The 21,735-nt window shown below is 42.7% G+C and overlaps 1 protein-coding gene across 1 annotated transcript in view; it reads right to left on the reverse strand.

The window, feature by feature from the left end:
- Positions 1–21,735, reverse strand: part of slc1a7b (solute carrier family 1 member 7b) — a 31,517-nt gene that overhangs the window by 2,738 nt on the left and 7,044 nt on the right. Inside the window, exons 2-10 of the mRNA XM_076726731.1 lie at positions 17,346–17,425; positions 11,435–11,650; positions 5,578–5,620; positions 5,255–5,486; positions 5,068–5,167; positions 4,101–4,334; positions 3,260–3,454; positions 363–497; positions 86–185 (exon numbers count right to left, since the gene is read on the reverse strand). Coding sequence (XP_076582846.1) covers positions 86–185; positions 363–497; positions 3,260–3,454; positions 4,101–4,334; positions 5,068–5,167; positions 5,255–5,486; positions 5,578–5,620; positions 11,435–11,650; positions 17,346–17,425 — 1,335 coding nt within the window. The remainder of the gene's footprint in view (positions 1–85; positions 186–362; positions 498–3,259; positions 3,455–4,100; positions 4,335–5,067; positions 5,168–5,254; positions 5,487–5,577; positions 5,621–11,434; positions 11,651–17,345; positions 17,426–21,735) is intronic.

A 21,735-nucleotide genomic window follows, 5' to 3' on the forward strand; every position in this document is an offset into this window, starting at 1 on the left:
TCTTTCTGTCACATTTCCTCGTTAGTTTTGTCACTTTCAGCAGAGAAAACAACTCTTTCAGGACTGAAGCCAAGTCTGAACTCACCCCATCTCCCTCCTTCATGAAGTCTTTCCTGCAAATGTGTGCCATGATGCCTGTGGCCAAAGCGTCCCCCATTACATTCACCATGGTGCGGAACCTGTCCCTGTGGACGAGGAGGACATTCGACAGGGGACGAGTGAGCCGAGCTGAAACGTTTCTGGGCCTTTTTGCCAAATGAAAAAAAGACGAGTACGATGGAGCTCATGCGGTTTTGCTCGATGGGATTAGTTTGCATCATTTAGACTCAAAGGAAGCGGACGTGAACACACATGCTACTTACAATGCCCAATCGACTGCAATGATGAGAGTGATGTCATCAGTTGGCAACCCGACGGATGTTAGCACGATCACCATGGTGACCAGTCCGGCCTGTGGTATCCCCGCTGCTCCGATGCTGGCTGCTGTGGCTGTGATGCTGCAGAGTTAAGGAGTCGGTGGGATTACAGAGAGAAACCTGCTGTGAATTAACGAACATTATGAAGAAAAACTGCCTTTTCTGTAGGATGTCATGATCAACTGAAGTCGCCGAGGCAAGTGTTTTCCCACAGAAGGCATGTTTGCACTCTCCTCTTCCAGGTGTGATCTTCTATCCATCTATTTTACTCTCTCTTGTTACTCCAGTGCCATATTTTCTCATACCTCAGTGTTTAATTTTTGCCTCGAAATCTGCATGTGCAAATATGATCCCAGAGTTCATTTCTGACTTGGCTGCCTCCAGTGCCGCCGTCAGAGACACCCTGACAAACCAGCCCAGTATCGTCGGAACTATGTGCACAGTGGATGATTTGTGACCCTTCATAGATCTACACTTAGCATTTTTTAGCTAATATACACATTTACAGAGCTAACAGGTCTCAGTGTCAACACCTGTGGAACTCAGGTGAGCAAAAGACCTCCAGCACCACATTTGAAGACAGGGGAAGCTCCTGAATCCTTCAAGTCCACCCTGTTGAGCACTGAATGCTGGCAGGAGACCTGAGCTGATTTAAAAAGGAATGAGACATTCCACGGTGGATGCCTGAGGAGGTTACGTGGCCTCTTCTGGCCTGAAGGGAACACCACTTTGGAAATACACAGAAAAACCAGAAGCAAGAACAACGTCACTGAAGTAAGACGGAGGCGTCAGGTTGCGTCCAAACAGCTGCACATGGTCGCCATGTGCAGGAATTATAATAAGAAATAAATGTAAAAACAAAAATCTTTGCCACTGGATATATCCTTCATCTGATATCACAGTTTATGATATAACACTTATATACATATAATACAATACATTCACTGCTGCTGCCATCATCAGAATCATTCAAAAGATATCAGTCACATATGAGATTCTACCTTTAGTGGCCTTCAGGGGAAATTCCTACATCATAAACCACATGCTGGTCTTTTTTGGTGCTGCATGTCAACCTGTCTGGGATTATTAATTGGTCTCAAAGATCATTTGAGTGGGCAGCAGCAGACAGCAGGTAGACAGTGTAGATGAACACTGAGTGAATGCGAAGGGGAACTGAGCACACACACTCTAGATCCAGTTCTTAAATGATCTGATTTATAACTTGTTGTTGGGCTGGAATCAAAGGTTGACTGTAATGTTTGTTCAAAGTAGAATAATGACTGATTAGAGGCATCGTCTCTGATGTCAGAAATGAGACGAGTGTGTAACAGCAGAGGCTACGTGGACGGGGAACTACATCACATGAACGTCTGATATCTGGTGCAGATCCAGAGGTTGAAGATGGGATGATCCCACCACTCACCACAACACAACATGATGGTGGGAGGTGATGTGTGTGTGTGTGTGTGTGTCAGTGGGGGGGTTGGGGTCAGAGGTCCAGCAGTGGCGTGACAGGGATATGCTGGTTTATCGAGGCCACATGGCCATTTTTCAGAGAGATAAGCGGATAGTTTCAATCTACAGTTGTATGGAATTATATAGAAAGACGTTCAGCGGTAAATACAAGGCTGTGGGACAACTGAGGGACGAAACACAAACTCGTTTCATTTGTTTTCAGTACGTCTAAATATATAATTCTGGGTTAAAGATTCATCCTTGAATGCACCGGACATGTCAGAATGAGCTCCAGCAGTATTCATGAGGAGCCTCAGAGAGTCATGTTTTTCCTCACAGCGTTAAAATATCAACATATTCTCCTCACGTGCATCGTGGAGACGTCTGCTGATCTGAGAGCAGAGACGCTGGACTAAGTTCAAGATTCATTCTGCACACACACAACGTAATTCGGGACACAGCGCAGTGGCTTCCACTCTTTGAGGTGTGACTAGTGTGGATGGAAACATGCGTTAATTGGGATTTTCTTTTGCAAATTTTGTTAAAATTACATTAGAATTTGCTGTCGTTGGATGGACGTCCATCATTTGACAGCAGGCTTCACCCTGCCTCCGGGTGTGTTGATTCAGAGCAGCTTCAAACAGGTTTGTCTTAACGTGTTTGCACACACGGCTCACTTGAAGCACACAGAACGGTTAAGTCAGGATTCACCTAAATGGAGTAAGAACGAGTTTTATCCTAAAAACATTAAACTCATTCGAATGCGTTTGGATTTCCATCTGAAGGCAGATCTGGCTGCCTAAACACATTCATCGACATATTATCCCTCCTGCTGCTTTTGAGGTAATCAGTCTGATCAGGCATCCTCTCTATCAGCTGAATCCACTGCCGAGCCTGGCCAGAGGCTTCAGGACTGAATCCTTGGTGACGTTCAAACGGCGACTTCAGCTGCTCGTCAATGACCTTCGATGTGTTTACTGTGATTTCTCGGATTGCTCGAGGAGAGGCAGGACCTGCTGCGCCCGATGAAGGCTGAAGCTCAGCCTTGTTTGATTTGTCACTGTTTTTGAGGAAGGAGCGATGACTCAAAAAGCGATGACTGATGCTCGTATAACAGTGGGTCCAAAACAATGAAGGAACCTCAGATGCATCATCAGTCTTTCCTTCCTCACTGTGTTTATGTATCAAGTTTAAAGCAAGTTTTAAACTAGTGAGACACCTTCCTACGTCTGCACTGCAGCGAATCAGGTCAGAATATCACAGAAAACACATATATGCACATTTCTGCAGTTCAGTGTAAAGGATTTATTGTTGTTAATATCATTGCTCCAAAATCCCAACGGTAATGAGCTTAGAAGCACAGATGGGAGATAGCAAGGTCCACTGACCTGATGGTGATGATCTGGCCAAAGTCCAGCTCGTAATTATTAACTTGTGCGATGAATATTGCCGCCACAGCCTCATAGAGAGCGGTGCCATCCATGTTGATGGTGGCGCCCACAGGGAGCACGAAACGGATGATGCGGCGGTCGATGTGGTTGTTCTCTAAGAGGCACTTGAAGGTTATAGGCAATGTGGCAGAGCTGAGGAGGACAGAAGAAGACGGAGAGCTGAGAGCACTCAGAGCTGAGGGGAGAAAGGAAGTGGCTGAAACTGAACAAGAAGAAATGAGAAAATGATGTTTTTCAGTCACACAGCAGTTGACTGCAGCACTAAAAACTGCAGAGGAAGAGTGTGTGTTCAGCACCACAAGCCGAACACACACTCTCCAGTCTGCCACGAGGGCACGGATCGATTTACAGCTTCACATCACCGAGGAGCATTTTCCACAGCGCTCTGTTGTTCGTGGCTCTTTACCTTCCAGGCCGTCGCGGCGTTTCATTCATGTCCACATGTGTTGAAAATTAAAGCAGTCTGAAATCTCCCACAGTGAACGTGATGTTTGCTAACGTGAGCGAGCTAAAACACGTAAAAACACTGTCACCATCGTCTAAACCGAGCCACATCCCACACTATCAGAAACACGTGCAGACCTACACACACACACACACACACACACACACACACACACACACACCAGATGTCTTCTCAGCATCGCTTTGTTCCAGTAAAAGAAAGGATGTGTGCTGTCAGGACTCAGCGATGAGGGAGAATAAAATCTTTTCACATCAACATCAGCAGAAAACGAATATAACGGCGAGTTTGTTCACCCTGCACTGTTTCCTTTACCTGGAGGAGGTTGCCAGGGCGATGAGGAGGGCTTGCAGGATTCCCCGTATGTAAACGATGGGGCTCTTCTTGGTGATGAAGAAGTACATGGCAGGTAGGATGAACAAGCCGTGCAGCACCAGGCCAAACACCACGGTGACGGCGTAGAAACCCAGCTTCTTCCCCATCGCTGACGGGTCGCTCATCTCCAGGATCTTACCGGCCACCAGGAACACGATGCCGAACGGGAAGTACCTGACATGACGAGGAGAAGCTCAAAGTCAAACGGTGGCTCATAGTCTGCATTCATGGCTGTTTAATGAAAATCCTAAAAATGAGTCAGCCTCAATGATCAGTGCTTTATTGATCAGTTTGACCTGCGTTCAGTGTCAGCGCGCAGTTCAGTGGCAGTTGATGATTGATGACTTTGGATGAAAAAGGCATCATGTTGTTACACTTTATTTGTTATTTTTAACATTCTTGATTACTTCAAAATCCATTAAATCCTGACACGGTTTAACAAACACACACTGCAGTCATCTTGTTTGGTCCTGATGTTCATCTGTGTCAGTCTTATCTTGTTTATGTATGCTAACGTTGTTTTTTAAAGCAAACCCTGCCTATAGCTTCCAATCTCAGATCCAATCAGCTATGGTGGGGCGTAGCCCGCAGATACCCGGATAACCGATATCCAGGCCATGACGTCCTCTTGCACGTGCCGGTCATTGATCAGCTACTTGACTCTCAAGCTCGACCACAACTAAACATTTTGGTTCTTCTCTATAACACATATCTGCATATGAAAAAAACACTGAAGTTATCTTTTGCTCTTAATTTGGACTGTTTGCATGCAACCAAAGCCCGCTCAAATGTGACTGGTCAATTCTGCTCGGACTGCAAACAACATTTTGTCCCTTGCCCACAGATTCGTAAGGAGATGTCTCTAAAGAGATTAACAGTAAAATAGTCTCTTTAAAGAAATCAGTACCATATAACAATGGCAACAATTCTGAGGACGGCCTCATTCAGGCTCTGGCAGAAGTTCACCAAGGCGCTGCCATTGGGCCCCATCCTACCCAGCATAATACCTGTGGAGACACACAACACGGTCTTTAACGTGGCGGATGACTCCAGGTGACAAAGGATACATCAGGATTCAGGGAAGAACTTTTTACCCATAGTGGCTGAAAAAATAACAATTCCAAGGACGTTCATCCCATCGCTTGTTCCTTCTCGAGTGCGTATAAGTACATCAGGAGGCGGCGTCAGGTCAAGGGCAAAGTTCTGGATGTCAGTTCCATTATCGTCCTGGATGCCGTAGATGAGCGCTCGCCGCGTGGTGGACTCTGATTGGGCCTGACTCACCGTTGGTTTAGGCTTCACAATGTACTCGCTACTCGTTCGATACTGTTGTCAGGGAATAGAAGACCTGAATTAAGACCTTGAGTCAGAAAAAAGGGGGAGCCTTTGTGTTTGAGAGTGCTGTCAAAGGTGTTACCTGCTGAAATGTGGCCTGGACCAGATTAGATGGAAACATGTTGCTGCAAAGCAAAGATACACACTCGTTAGAACACTCAGCAGTCCGGGTGAACAGCAAGAAAGCAGGCGAGCTTCTGAGGGTAGAAAGACGTTTTCCTTCAGTTTGATGGAGTGTTGTCTGCACAATACGTGACCTTTTCACATAATGAGAGGCTTCTTCACGACAAAGCTGAGGAGAACTCAGATGTTTTAGAGGTTCTTGCATTGGCGTAAATAAAAAAAGCAATGACTCATAGCCAGCAGGTTCCAAATAAAACATTCCAGGGTTTCTGGCCAGCTAAGATAATACAGAGCAGGAGGCGCTGTCACCTCTCTCCAGGAGAGATGCAATAAAAACAAGCAACAACAGCAAAATGACATTATTCTATTGTGGCTCTGTTCTGATGTATCATACAATCCAGTGACATGTAACCTCCTATCTGAACAAACCAAATCGTACTGGAATAAACTGCATGCTTGCTGGTCTGTTTTTCCTCACGTCGTGTTCCTCGTTATTTAGAATAATACCTTCTAACTACTTTATGACCTTCTTCAAATCAAGAAAAACAAGACAGCGGGACTCATTTTCAGTGAAATTTGGTTTATTTAATACTCTGACCTTATCCAAGTGCCTTTAGTTGCCCTGTATATATTTTAACTTTCCTCCCACACAACGAGGGAGTAGCTTTCCAAAAAGCAATTTCCAAACCCGCCACTGCACTCCTCCCAGCAGACACCCCGCTGTGTGGAGAAAGGGGAATACATAAAATACGATAAGCTAGATGAGGTCTGACAATAATGGCTCGGTAATGACTCTAGTAAAATTACCAACTGCACAGCTGTACAAAATTAAAACCTAATTGCACACAAAGGTGCGATAACTCAGAAATGAAATATCGATCTTTGACAGAAAACCCCACATTTACAAATGAACAACTGAAAAAAGATATTTTACTGAAAAGGAGGTTTTGTAACTTTTGTAGGAAGAAATAGTCAAAAAACACATTTTTCCTCTTACAAATTAAAAGTTCATGTATAGGCAATAAAATGCTCCTTTACACAGTTCAGTACATGACGTTACTGCAGAGTATCTATAAGAGAAACACAATGAAAAGCCCTATTTCTAAAATGCAACCACACATAAAGTGCAGTAACTGCAATCTTAACCAGATCTTAAAGAGCATCTAAACACATCAGATTTCCTGAGACTGAAACATTGTTGTCTTGTATTGACTCACTTGTATCCTTGTTAAAGAATCCAGATAAAACTATGACTAAGTATGAAAGCATCAGGAGAACAGAACAACTCTAATGCAACACAGACAGTCTTCTAAATCTTTATACCAAAGGCAGCTTCATGTGCGCTCAATGACCGCCTTAAGATCCAGACTTGCTGTAGTGCTGACACAACTCTGCCATCACGGCCAATGGGGTTTCTAACGGTTCTGCACACTCAGTGCCACCGCTGCCCAAACTAGAACTGTTTGTTTTCAGCCCTTTGGGACAAATACAGGCTGCAGTTTCTTTACTACCAGACTGTTACGTAACTGTCAAACTCCAGCCGCGGTCATTGATAATGGACTCTGAATATGCAATAAGTTGCATAGCAGCCGTAGGCACACACTAGAATATTGATTGGATGGTTTTATCAATTCCCAGTACAGACGACTGACTGGATGAAACGGCTTGAGATCCCTCGCGGTCTCATCTGTGGTGCTTCCACACCTCTGACATGTGGACTTTTTTGATGAAATGAACAATCACATCTGCGTGTCCAGCTTGCACGAATGCTACCTGCTCCTGTAAGCTGAATATTGTTGTTACACCTCAACCTCAACATCGTCTACGGCCTTCATAGACTCACTGATGTGAAAATGAGCACATCATAATACAGTAAACACCAGCTGCAGCTCATTATGTATATTGAAATGTCACAAATTGTTCTTTCTTCACATGATAATTTCCTTTTCACGTTGAAGTTAAAATAGTGCTGAATCGTCTTTGAACACCAGCGTACAATGCTCTGTTTATATAAGATTATCCATTTTTTAATATCCGTATTTGCTTATATCACACAGTATCATAAAGTTGTTTCTTTTTCTCAGTTTTTGATACTTTAGTTCATAATGTGGACTTTTCTTTGCTCTATTGTTTGTTATGAGCCCGTCACCACTGGAGAGAGGACTTGCTCCTACATGCTGGACCTTTAACCCTGACTTTCCTTTCCTATGGGATCTCCAGAGGGAAAAACTGCTCCTCCAGCCTGAATTTCACAACCTTTGTACTATGCAGACAGAAAAGAAGCTGCTGAAGCCAAGACAGGTTTTCCATAGAACAGGGGAAAAGCCAGCAAGTTGATGGCTCACCAATTAAGTCCTTCAGCCGCCAGGAGCGCAATTTCAGAGATCAGCCCGACATCTGCTGACGAGATCACTCAAGTAATCAAATCAATGCAAAGAGGGACGGGCCCGGGGCCTGATGGGTTCCCCATTGAATTTTATGCAGCATTTTCCTCAAAAATTACCCTCATTCTTAAACTGATGCATGATAAAATCTTCTCTAATAAGAGGCGACCTGAGACGCTCACACATGCCACAATTTCTGGACTGTTAAAAAAGGATGAAGACCCTCTGGATTGTGGCTCCTGCTGTCCAATCAGCCTGATGTTCATACAAGATTGTCTGGATTTTCCAGTATTACTGACCCTGATCAGACAGGCTTTACTTCAAGGCCTTCACAATAGACAGATCTTAGAACTTGTGACATTTAAAGTGATTGTCAGGGAGGTACACGTCAAAACAATGAAGCCCCCCAAAACTTTGGACACACATAGAACCAAAGACAAGAAATACACCTGAGAAGAACAAGACGTGTTTTTAGCTGCAGAGTTATCAACTATCATGGCAGCAACTGTAGTTACAGCCAAAAACAGAATTCAAAGAAAAATGTCCACATTAACATGTAGTAAAAATATGACTTGTTTAATCCAAATATTATGTTTTTTTTTTCCTCAGGCCATTTTTCTTGTGATATCATAACTTACTCTCCAAATCTATTATCTTTTATGTGAAGCATCATTTTTCTGTTGAAAAGCGATTTGAGCTGCATTTCTTGTATGAAAGGTGCCATACAAATAAAGGTGATTGTTATTGTTAGTAGTGACGAAGCCACAGAGGATTACCACCTGATGTTTGTGTGGTGCAGTTCACATCATCTGCAGAGAGTTTTTTTTTGCCTCTTTCAGCTCATTCTTTTGGTTTTAATGGCATTAATTCAGCTCTGAGCATCAAGCAAAAAGCACTGATAAACCCACTGCACACTACCTGACCAACACACAATGGCACGCAGACAAGTTAGCAAAATGAAAGCATTTCAGAGCTGCATATTTCCCTCAGCAGCTGGTGGAGACTAAAGCAGAGGGAAGGAGACTATTGGACTTACATTCATCATGTCCTCAGAGCGAGACTCAAAACGAATGCTAATGTTCCTCCTCGTCTGCTGAATGTGTTAATATGTCAGTGTTTTGTTTAATGCAGGTTTCCGTGAGTCCAAAAAGTCAATATGAAATTTCTAATATTTCTTTCTGAGTGCTCAGCTTCATTACATTTGGAGTAAACATGCATTTTTCAACCAGTCCCACTGTTAGAGTTTATATCGACTGCATTCAGCCTGCCTACACAAGCCCTGTGCTGTGTGATTAATGGCTGGACTTTGACACACCGCAGCACTCCACCAACAGCATGAAGTTAAACGCTTGGCTCAGACTACCAAACAAATACTTATAAAGGCACGAAGCATGACAGGTGACCGTTAATAGTCCTGTTTACTGACACTGGGTCTGAGGAACATCTCCTATTAAAGAAGATTAAATGTTTTTCAGTCAACAATGAAGTCATCCCAGAATGCGGGAACTGAAGAGCTTAAGACAAACAATGTTTTTAATCCTGTCTCGGGATTTGTGGCAAATCCACACTTTCTGGAAAAATAAATAAAATAAATAAAAAAGGACGCTGTGGGATGATGTCTGCTTCGGAGAGGTGTTATTGCTTCCTATGAATTGATTTGACGTGAACATGGGAATGAGGGGTGGACAATGTGCCAGCACTGACTGCTAGAATTACCTTCAGCTCAGCTAAATAAACTCCATAAAAAATATTTTTAAAATGGTCTCTGCTCCAACACCATGGTCATTAAACAGTAAGTGCAGTCACAAAGTATCCTCTACGCCCAGAAAGCATTCAGCAATTAATCACCAACTACTTCACTATCTGGTCCAACTTTCTAAGCAATTACTCCTGATGTTGTTCTTGTTCCATCATGCACAAAGCATGAAGTGCTAAAAGCACTCAAAGAACATAATAACATACGCATAACATGATGTTTTCAACAACAAAATTCAGAACCACCACAGGTATTCTACTGTGTGGAATCCCAGGAGGTTTGTTTCAGACAATACACAGAGCCGCTGTCACAACACGACAGCAGAGGTATCACCATGGGACCGTGCTCTGTGACACTGAACATACAACTCCATACTGGTCTGTTCTTACATACTGGATATAACATGCTGGTGGGGCTGTAATCAGGGTCACTGGAGCCAACTGAGAAGAAAAATCACAATATAATGAGAATAAAAACTGACTTCTCCAGCTGTTCCCTCAACCTCAGCTATGCCACTCAGAAATCACCTAATTTGTTCCATTTCTTATGGCTGATGAGGAAAACCTTTTAGAAAGTCATCACTGAACTTTTAATTTTTCGGAGGTGTGGACGAAAATCATACAGCGTCCTTAAGGGGACTCGTGAAGTTCAGTGTACCTGAGCAGTACTCTGTTAATCCAGCTGTGTAACGACCTCTGTGGCTCTGCAGGAAACTGACTGAAGTCAGAGAAAATAACCCTGGTGATGTCATTAGTTATCGCAGCTTAGGCTCAGCGATCACTGACTTCTGTTTTGAAGACATGGCGACTCAGCAGGCAGCGAGGCTTTAATGAATGACGCTGCTGAGCAGTGAAACACCTTGTCTTGAAACATACCTTCAAGATGACACACTGCTCTCACCTGTTTACTCAATTACAACAATTCTACATCTGAGCTGCTTTTCAAACAATAAACCCCAGAATATTCTTTTTTTTCTTGTTGTATTACAACTTTATCCTCAAAGTTTAATACAATTTTTCTTGAAATACATTCTAAATTGTGATCTCCTAAAAATGTCCTAACTCCATACTCTATATGAATACAAAAAAAATGTGTGATATTTACTTTTACAGGTATGTTATGTACTGTATTTACGTGTACACACTCTCTTTGTTGGTCCTCTCCTGTATGTCTTCTCTTCAGAATTCAGCTACATCCCCTTTAAACCCTGACAACATAAATCTGCTGCAGCACAGACATAATCTGTGTGCAGCTTTCAGTGGTTGTTATTTCTGAGGACGGTGGCTCACTGCAGGCCTCCCCAGCCCTGGCTGTTCTCTGCTAATTATCCTCTCTCTGATGTGAATGAATTACAGACCACCTAATAATCCCTTTTTCTCAGGTCACTGGTTTCAGGGCCGTCAGATGCTGCCTCTTTTGCATGCACAAATTCAAATTATTTTCAGTGCAGATGTGCATCAAGTGCACTCAAAACTGAAAGCGATGTCATCACGGCACGCATTTGTTGGGACATGCAAATTTTGTCAGGTGCAAGATGGTAAAGTCAAACTTTTTGGGATGCATTGAACAGCATGTGCTCCACTTTTACTCTTTCAGTTTGCCATCATTTGCATGTCGCTCCTGTATTCTGAAATCATGAGCTCGGAATCAGCAGATTGATGCTACAGCGGTCTTACCGGATGAGATCCAGCAGAGCATCGGCAGAACTCATGATAGGCTTTCCGCTGTCCTCAGAGTCCTCTTTCTGGGCTGCACCGCCCGGGTGGATGATGGAGACCATGATGATCCCCACTATTACAGCCACAAAGGTGGTCCACAAGTAATAAGACACCGTGATCAGACCGAGCCGACTGGAACACTTGGCGTCGAGGGCTGCCAGTCCTGACATCAAACTGGAAGAGGACACACTGGAGTTAGACTGATGGCTCTGACAATTCATCAAAGGTTTCATTATTTTCATTGTCAAACCATTTTACAGCAAATGTGTCAATGCCACCCATGATGCCAACTTTCCAGCAGCTTGGTAACAATAGATTTCTGAATGAAGCCAATGCATTCAGGAAGGAGTTTATGAGGCTACAACCTTGGGTAATATTCTTGGGCTATACAGGTGGATGTGATGCTTCAATCTATCTAAAAACGTCAGACATAAAACTTGAGAAAACAACCACAGGACAATTGCTCTTCTGGAAAATGATGATCATTTCAGACAATCTTCCTCAGCAAATGCAGTTTGCCCACTGTTTCCAAGGCCGAGAATTACCCACATCGTCATCTGCATGACAACTGAGACGACTCATGTGATATAATCCAAAGCTCCAGAAACATTACTACTGTGGTGAGAAGGTTTTCCAGATGAGGTTGAAACTTCAGCCGGACATTCGTGATTAATACAGTGCTTTTTAACAGGTGAGCCTCCCAACAAGTCCTCCAAATACATTGTTCATTCAGAACAACACACAGAAGTGTTTTCTGATCCGACGTCTCAATCAGGAGGACAGCGTCAACGATGGTTAAGGTTTGGTTATGGTTTGGGTTGTTGTCATGGTTACACTAATAAACATGTGGTTAAGGACAGGGAACAATACTGGTCATGCTATTAAAAAACACCAGTCTTGACTGTGAGTCTCACACAGCCAGACCTCCACCCTTCATTCAGGGCTGTGCAGTGCTGGAGAAAAGTCTGGCTGCACATCTTATCATTCTGCATACAGAAAAAGCTCTTGTTTGTATTTCTTTAAAGATGGTGCCCCCGCAAAATAGTGCTGTGGGGAACATTCGTAAGGAGGCAGGCCCTGGCTTTAAAATGGTTAAATCCCTGCAAAGAAAAGGTAACTGCTGCTAGCTTGTTCATGTTCGTACTGTTAGCGACCAGGTTAGGATTACTTGCCATTTTCAGCATGTAGCTAGCTAGCTTGGAGGTTGTTTCATGCAGGGACAGACTACTTCCTGCAAGTTAGACTGGTTGGACACAGGAAATGAGCAGCAGCCTCCCGTGTTAAAGTCCTAACCCTAACCTACGAGAACTCTGTCACCTGTCTTATTACTTCTCTCCAGCTATAATCACGACAGCTGCCAGAGGGCTTTGTTACTCCAACATGTGGTTTTGGTGCAGTTGTGGTTATAACTCATTCTACAAAATAGTTAATGTTTAGCACAGAGATTCTCCACAAACCAGACCTGCAAATGTACTGGCCAACGTCGCCACCTTCAGGCAAAGAGCGAACAGCTACTGCGTTTTTAACTTTGTGGTTTGACAATCAACACACCTGCTGGCTAAAATTAATGGATGTTTGATAATGGACCAGACATGGTGATAAAGTTACTGGATGTAGGTGATTTCAGTAACACTCATGTGTGTGGATCAACAGCAAAGACGAAACTATGTCAGCCAACAATGATGATTTTGCCTTGGCGCAGATCGACCCCGTGTCGGCTTGAAGTTATGAAATGTTAATTTTTTCATTCAATCCTTCAGCTTGTTCAGTGTTTTGTGTCTGGTTCACTTTGTCTCCTGTTACTTAGATTTCCATTAAATATAGAGGTCAGTTCACCTTTCAGACCAATGCACAGCATCCTTCATCAGACCAGAAGGAGACTGAGACTGCATCCAAAGAAAAACAAAGATCAAAAATAGCAGCTTGATTCTGTAAAGAAAGAAGTGCCAACACATTTCAAACACTGTCTCTTTCTTTAGGGCATTGCTTTGTGCGCCCTGATGGCTGTTTGCACACGTTCTTCAGGTCTATTCACAGGTCTAAACTGCTGCTGCTGCTTCTAATCCATTCATTAATCCATATGATTTATCCACACTGCATGAAACGAGTTGGAGATGAAGCAGAATGGTTTGGGAAGCACTAACTACCGCATGAATGTTAAATTTGTACATCAATAACCAGCAGCCACCAGAGGATCCACACAATCACAGCCAAGCTGGCATCACGTCAGGGTCAGTGGTGTTTGTTGGATTTCTCTTGTGAATGTAAGGATCAATTCTTAATCCCCCACTGCTTTCATTCAGGGACAGAATGCAACACACACACGCACAGTGATGAATACAGTAGATACTTCAAACAGCTGTGCTGATGACAGAGAATTTTACCACATTATTCAAGGTGACCCAGCTGAGGTGTGTTGAGATGTGGTGTCAGTTTATGTCCCTGTAATACACTACATGGGATAACACAATTTAGTTCCCAGCCTTCTACGTCTGTTTGGTCTGGCTGTTATTGGGATGATGGTGTGAAGTCTGAAGCTGGTCTGATTCACATCTGTGCTTCCCCTTTAACCTGCATCCAAGATCACAGACAGAGATGAAAACTGCAGCAATGAACAAATGAAATTCCCTCAGAGCTGCAAATCTGATGAAGATGGTTTTACATCAAAGCATCAGTTAATTTGTACTTCAATCCTGCGACTGCTGAACGAACCGCTCCACCGATCCAAAGCTGCCCAGTTTTAGAAAGTTATTCCAAGAAATGTTGTAAACATTCAGAGCTTAGCTCAAAGCTTGTACACTGTTTTTAAAGCAATTTGAGATAACAGAACTCCTAAAAATCTGTACATCATAATTAATATATATATATTTATATTCCTGAAATAAAAATCTATATCTATATTCATATTTAACTTGTACCTCTATTTGGCTATATCTTTATACTGATGCCATTTACTATATTTACTACTTCAGAATTCCATTGGCTATTCAAACCGTCAGTCATCGGCCTCTGGTCAACTCAGACTGTCATTGGCTCAATGGTTACTCGGCCTCATGTGATTGGACACCACAGAGTAACTGGAAACCTTTCCGGAAGTTGTAACCCGGAAAACACAGGAGACAAGCGGAAGACGAGCAGATCGCCTGCTAATTAGAAAGGAGAAAACATCTTTTTGTGGATTATTATCATGTTTTGGACTAAATATTTTTACTGCAGTGGATCATTTGGACCTTTGTGGATGTTACTGGACCGTTTGTGTGGGAGTGTTATCGATCTGTGATCACTGAGAGACGACAGCGGTGAGTTGCCTCAGTTTAGCATGAATTTTAAAAAAGTTTGTTTGTCTACTGTTGGCGTTTACTGTCTCCTGCTGAGATTATAGCTTGAAACGGTTTGTTTCAATCGATTAATTCGAGTCTTAGCTTTCTAACGGTGTGCAGTATGAATACAAACATGACCACAGCGTTTGTGTAAATAGCGGGGAAGAAAAACAATCAATTCCCTGACGGCCGTAGGCGGGCTAGCTAACGTTAGTTAGCGGTTGACATTAGCATAGCCGCCTCATCTTCTTACTGCTACCAGCTAAAGTTTCACAGCTGAGGATTCACAAACCTGAACGCTCTGCCTGCGATTCATTGGCCGATGCTCCTTAAACATCTTCTGGGGATGGAGGAAAAATGTCCTATCTGTTCAGTAGCTGGTTAGCAACCTCGCTGACATGACTGAATGAAACACAACACACAAGACAACAACCCCTCATGACGGCGTTAGGACCTACAGATGACGCCGTTTCCCCAGAAATAGACCCTTGCTGCTGATTTGCCTGTTCCGTCAGAGAGCCTGGAGAGATATTACATTTGGATGACAGCCCTAAATTTTAGACGTAGACTATTGCTACGTTTATACAGAGGCGATGAAAACAGAAGACGCAAAAGTGGCGTGTCGTCTTCAATTTTTTATCCGCGTTTAGACGAGCGTTCTCAGCAGGAATTGTTTGTTTATACGAAGACGCAAAAGTGGGCGAATTCGATTGGATATGCATGCCAGGCCGCTAGGTGGTACTGTGATAGAGCGGCAGTATGTCCGCGTGCATTCGCATTGTTGTCCATAGTATAGTATAGTGTCCTATTGTATCCGTATACATTTTAAACAATTGTTGAAATGACTCTTGTATGTTGCCTACAGCTGCTAGCACAGCTTGAACATCGGCGGGATCCACGTAGTCAAACATATTGTTTGTCGTTGTTTTACCGGCTTGGCGCATTGAGTGTGACGTAAGGTGTAGTTGCTATGCGACGTGACGTGACGCGACGTGGTTTTGCGCTTCTTGCCGTTTAGACGGAGACGCAACCCGAGTCGTCTTCAAAACTTTGCACTCTGGAAGGCGTCTTCAGATTTTTGCGGTTTCAGACCTCGACGGCGCCGTCGCCGTGTAAACGAAAGGCACTTCCGATAAAATATATTGTCGTTTTCATTCGCAATCGTCTTCGTATAAACGGGGTCTTAGACTGCTTCTTTATTGATCCCAATTTGGAAAAAAATATTTTACTGCAGTAGCATTAACATACAGGCAAACATAGAATGTATACACAATATTTAGAGAAAAGTAACAAGTGACAAAAAATGTAATCAGCAATAAAAATAAAAATATAACTCAGTAAAACTAAATATATCATTATGCAATATTATAAAAAATCCAATATATTTAAATATATAGACAGCATTTACAAATTTAACTAGCTGATGAGTTTTCAGTGATCTGCTTTAGATCTGCATAAGATGACCCCACAAACATCAGTCTGGTGACAAAAAATGAATTCTCACCCTTTAAATGAAATTTTTTAATTCAAATTACAATGTGGAAATTAACATTCAAATAACTTTTTCCATTGCATGACACATTTTGTTGCTTGTGTGATTTAGAATTCTCATTATACCTTCTATTTCCACTCCGCTGTGAACTTGCAGTGTATGAATAGACCTACATGCACTATCATAACTCACACATCACTGAAATCTCCTAATGTGTTCAGTAGGGTTGAACCGGATACTCGTTTCAGACGAGTACGGTACGGATAAAGCGTTTTTGCCGAGTACGAGCATGATACGGGTGAAACTCGTCACTATCCGTGCTCGTGCCAAAGGAAAATCCTCATTGGGTAACTAACTGTCTTCACGCTCTGTGATTGGCTAGTCACACACAGCGCCCGCCCCTCCCTACACACACGCTTCTCTAGCTCACGTTGCTCTCTTCAGGCCTCCTTAGGTTTTTCAGGTTTGTATGATATTAAAGTTACGTGTTTCGTAACGTACGCGGTGCGTTTGACAAGACAGAGCTGAAAACAGCTCGTGTCGCGTCGGTCACTGCCTCCGGTCGGGTTTTTTTTTTTTTTTTTTTTTTTTTTTTTTTTTTTTACCGTTTGCTTGCTCTTAGTTTGGCTGGGGATATGAAGTCAGTTGGAAAACTTTGCTCGTACTGAACGCGGTGCTTTTGAGAAGAATACAGTGAACAAGGCTGACATATTATTTCCCTGTTTGCACCACTGGATGTTTGCATGAATCACCAAGTTCACACAGATCATTAAAAAATAATAATCTTACAGACCACTTACACACATACACACATATAGCTGAACACACAAAGTAGCCTATATTAATATTTTTATTGTATATCAATTTCAGACTTAAAATAATTTACCGATTTAAGCCCCACCCATTTCCATTAGGCCCCGCCCACTCCGAGTACAGCTAGGGATACAGATGATTTAGACGGTTGAACAGATACAGATACAGATAGTGGTGTACTCGCTCATCCCTAGTGTTAAGCCAAAGGGTGAATGGGTTTCAGCTATGAGAAAGACATCAGTACCTGGAGACAACGAGTGGGAGAATCAGCATCTTCAGCATCCTCATTAGCAGCTCTCCAGGAAACTGGAAGTACTTCACTTCCTGTCAGGAAGAGAGAAGAAATGATGGTGACAGGTAATTTGAGATAGACCATTAGACAGCCAGCGTAAAGGACCTTGATGTTACTAAAAAAAAATAATGAAAAGGAATGAGGCTTTGTCAAGATGTATGGAGCGCTGCTGGAGCTGAAAATGAGCACGTTGACTGTAACAGCATGAAAAGACATTGATAATGACAAGCATTCACTTCCAAGGAGGTAGATGAGGACCTGGACAATTTTCCTTTATCTTCTGTCCATTATGCCCACATGCTTTTTAGTTATTTGTGAAATTTGCCTTGTGAATGAATCCATGCTTAAAGAATACGTTCACTTTTTTCAAGTGTGTCTGAAACCAATTTACATGCTCAAATGTACGCCGACAGCACTGTTGGTCATTTTAATTGTTCCTCGTGTCCATACTGGCTGCAAACAGATCCCATCTTAAAGCGATTTCAGTCTAAGTGAGAGATGATGATCTTTGATGCTGGTCAACATTGTGGACTGTGAAGACCACATAACGCAATTTCACTGTGTGTAGTTCAATGTCATCTGACAAACAGCTCCTGTGCAGTCGCACTGTGTTAATCAGAGGCTATTCAACACGATGCTGCCTAATTAGTTTCACTTGAGTGAATGAACTAGCTTGCTAGCTAATGTGAAATCCATCCATCCAAAGATAGACTGAAAGTTGAAGTGCTCCTCTTTTCAGTTCAGTTTGTGTAAAGGGTTGAAATTCTTTTGACCCTGAATTTACTCTGTTCACGGAGATGATGACAATGAAAAGACTCCTTCAATCAAAGCTCAGCTTTGGGACGGGAAGATTTAAGAGAAGAGTGAAAAGGAAAGAGAGTAGGTAATGGAGATGAGCTCGCTTACTGATGAAACTATTAATTTAAAAGTCAGAGAGCTGAATATTACAGTATTCACTTGACGCCATTAAAATGTCATTTAATTGCTGATAAACTTCAGTGCCATACATGTGCCATCAAACTGTGTAAAGATAATGTTTAGATGATATGAGTAACAGTTTGGCTTGAGAGAAACTGCTTAAACATTGTGTCTCTGATGTGGAGCTCAGGCATGGGCGCACTGTTAGGAAAAATTTTGGCCTCCAACAATTGATCCTTTTTGTGTTTTTCAGAGGAAAACTTTCTATTTCATTTATTCAAAAATGAGACCCGTAGTTAGTCAACGACAAAAAGAAGTATTATTCACACGAAATGATGTTCTTGTTTTCACTCTGTCCTGCTCAAATGCACATCCTGCCCCTCAGCTTCACAGGCGCCGCTGTCTGGTTTTCATACTGTATGTAAAGTCTGTGGTTGAGCAGCGTAAAAAGCTTTTATAAGAAAAACGTTTTATGGAATAAAACAGTCCCAGTGCAGCACCACCTGCAAAATCTCTGAGATGTTGTTTTAGAGGGCTTGATTAAAAGTCTTACTGTGAATAAAATGCAAGCTCAAAAGCACCATTTTACCGTGTGACAAATGCACTACAGACAAAGTGCTTTGTTTTAGGGGAAGAAATCACTTCCCACTTACTTTGAGACACTCCTGACGCAAGACAACAAGAGCCTGTTGTTTATTCCAGTCACAGTCCTCCCTTACTCAATAGGCATTGTGCTTTGCCAGAGTTGTGTAGGTGGAAGCAAAGTTTTTTGATGAGTGGTGGTTTGCACTTGTCAAGAAGTTCGAGGAAGCTTGTAGATCAAAGCCACGAAATATCACAGGTAAAACTCCAGTGGCATGTTTCCAAGACCCAAGAGGTTCGGGTGACAGTTTGGCGGAGGTCTGCACATCTCACAGGGTTTTTGTGTATTTGTGTCATGTCCACTGGGTTTACACTGGCCTCCGTCCAGAGCAGCAGTGTACAGCTGTTCTCTATCAGCTCCGCTGTTCCGTCACCTGCTGCCAGACCTCATATCTCCACTCTGTCAAAATGAACTTGGCAGTGTGTCCAAAGTGTGAAAAGGCTTCTTTCCTCCCAAGGCATTTCTGTGGTCACACTGTGGTTTCGCTTATCAGTGATTGTCCTTCACACACTTGTCAACAGTTCACGGGGAGAAGGAGATTTGGTTGACTGCTGAGTTTGTGAACGTGCCACAAAAAGGCTTATACACATTTTATTATTCTGTCAGGGCATGAGTACTATGGGCTCATCTTTGTTCATTTGTTGATTTGTGTCTGCTTACTGTTGATGAAGACTGAGACGTGGGTGTTATAATATGTTCCTCAACAATCACTAATAATTAGAGAAGGTGCAATAGGTTTAAATCTTTTCTTTACCGCAATGAACTGTGTGATTCAGGTGAATTTTCAGTCACATAATTGGCAGTTAAAAAGGTGATCATCATTCTTAAAGGAGTGGACAGGAGGGCAGAGACTTTCTCTGATCACTCCTGCTGCACTTTGTTTTTGTGACCTTGACAGTTATTTAGTGGCACAACGTCCACACATCAGGCTCATTGTGCAGCATTGGTGCACTGTGTTTCAACACGCCCATGTAATGAAGAGCTCACGGAGCACTGAAGTTCATCAGTGGTCATTGCCCTCACTGATGTTTGTGACTGTACGATGTTGCTGTGGCTGCGGTGGAAATCCTCCATCAAGGCTGCAGCACCAGTCAGCGGTGTCACCACCCAACCCTGTCTCTCTGAAAATACCTTAATGTACAGCTAATTTACATCTTCAAATACCTTCTATAAGAACCCAGATGCCACTCAGATTATCAGATGTTTTCATGAAATATCTGTTTGCAGGATTCATTTCCACTGAACGTAATACATCAAACCATATTTGGCAAAACAATTAATGTACAAATGTCATTTCTAGGAGACAGGGTAGCATGACCACCTGGAAAGTGTTTTGTGTTTTCTATGTTACCTTGAAGCGGCTATAATCAGTATTTTTATATTAAACATGGATCATGGAGAATTAGCATTTCTATCATTCATCCCTCAGTTCTGTGGTGTTTTATTGCGACTTTTGGCTGACTTGGTTTACAGCTTGTAACTTGTAGTTCATTCTTACTGCTCACATGATGCCGTTTTTGGCCGTAGTGGGCATCAAAAAAAGCTCTTAAAACCAGCTGTGCACTTTCTGCTTAGCAGAGAGACGCTGTTAGCCACCAGCTGGAGAACATAGTGAAGCATTTAGCACAAAAAGAGGCAGATATTTCCCTCGGGAGACCAAAAACAGCTGAAAATAGAGGGAATATTGGGCTTTGTCAGGTGGACGCTTGTTACAGCTTGTTTCCACTAACCTCACATGGCAAAAGAAATCAGTTAGTGCAGGTTTAAGCACCCTGACACATCATCTCAGAAAGAGCTGCTCATGGCTCAATGTCAGAGAAACGTAGAGATCAAACAGAACTGTGTGGGTGTATACGCATGTGTTGAAGAACCTAGAAGAACCTCTGGGGGGGGGGCATAATTATCCTCATTATCAAGAAATGGAAAAACATGACTATCAACATTTCCTACAACTTATTCCAGAAAGCTGCAGGCCTGGAACATGAGTGAGTGTGAAGCAAAGCAGAGGACCTCGTGAAGATCTTTAAAGGTCTGTCTCAAAGATTTCAGTGATTAGAAACTTTGAGCACAAACTACATATCATGTAAACAGCCATGTTTCTCCTCCACAACCTGAACATGTGACAATGAAAGGAACTGATCGTGCTATGGGAGAGGGCTAATGGGAACGCTTTCTGTACATGTGACACCTGCAGCCATGAGAAGAGTTGTAAAGACATAAAGAACAATAGCTGCAGTCAGATTTAGAAAAAAATATTGAAGAACAAAAACTAACCCTCCACGAGCAAGGTGATGTAGAATACAGAGAAACAATTACTCAGGGTGGTGGAGGTCTGGGTGGAGGTCTGGGTCATACACATGACTTTCACTCAGGAGACCGTGGTTCACGTCCTGTGAGAAACTAAAATCAACAATCTTTTTCTTGACCTAACCAAGTAGTTTTGATGCCTTAAAGGTCAAACTGAGACCCACCTTGAGCCCATGTTAGAGGGACTTTCCTGCAGGAAGGTGGGATGAGAACGTGTTGGATGGCTGGAGAATCTATTATTATTCTGGGTTTACTCATGAAGACGCTGAATCTGTGTGAGTCACAGAGAGGCCTGACAGAGTGTTTGTTTGATGCTGTGGGAAAGAGACAGGTTGTATGAGGGCATGACACACCCAAGGAAGCAAATTTAAAGCAACACGAGCTCAGAGATTTCTTTCCTACATTCTGCAGCAGCGGGGCATAAAGTCTCACTAGTGTCACAGCTGTGAGGTCCAAAGTCAAGACCAAAGAGTC

Source organism: Chaetodon auriga, chromosome 3, assembly GCF_051107435.1.
Source record: "Chaetodon auriga isolate fChaAug3 chromosome 3, fChaAug3.hap1, whole genome shotgun sequence".
Taxonomy (NCBI): Eukaryota; Metazoa; Chordata; class Actinopteri; order Chaetodontiformes; family Chaetodontidae; genus Chaetodon; species Chaetodon auriga.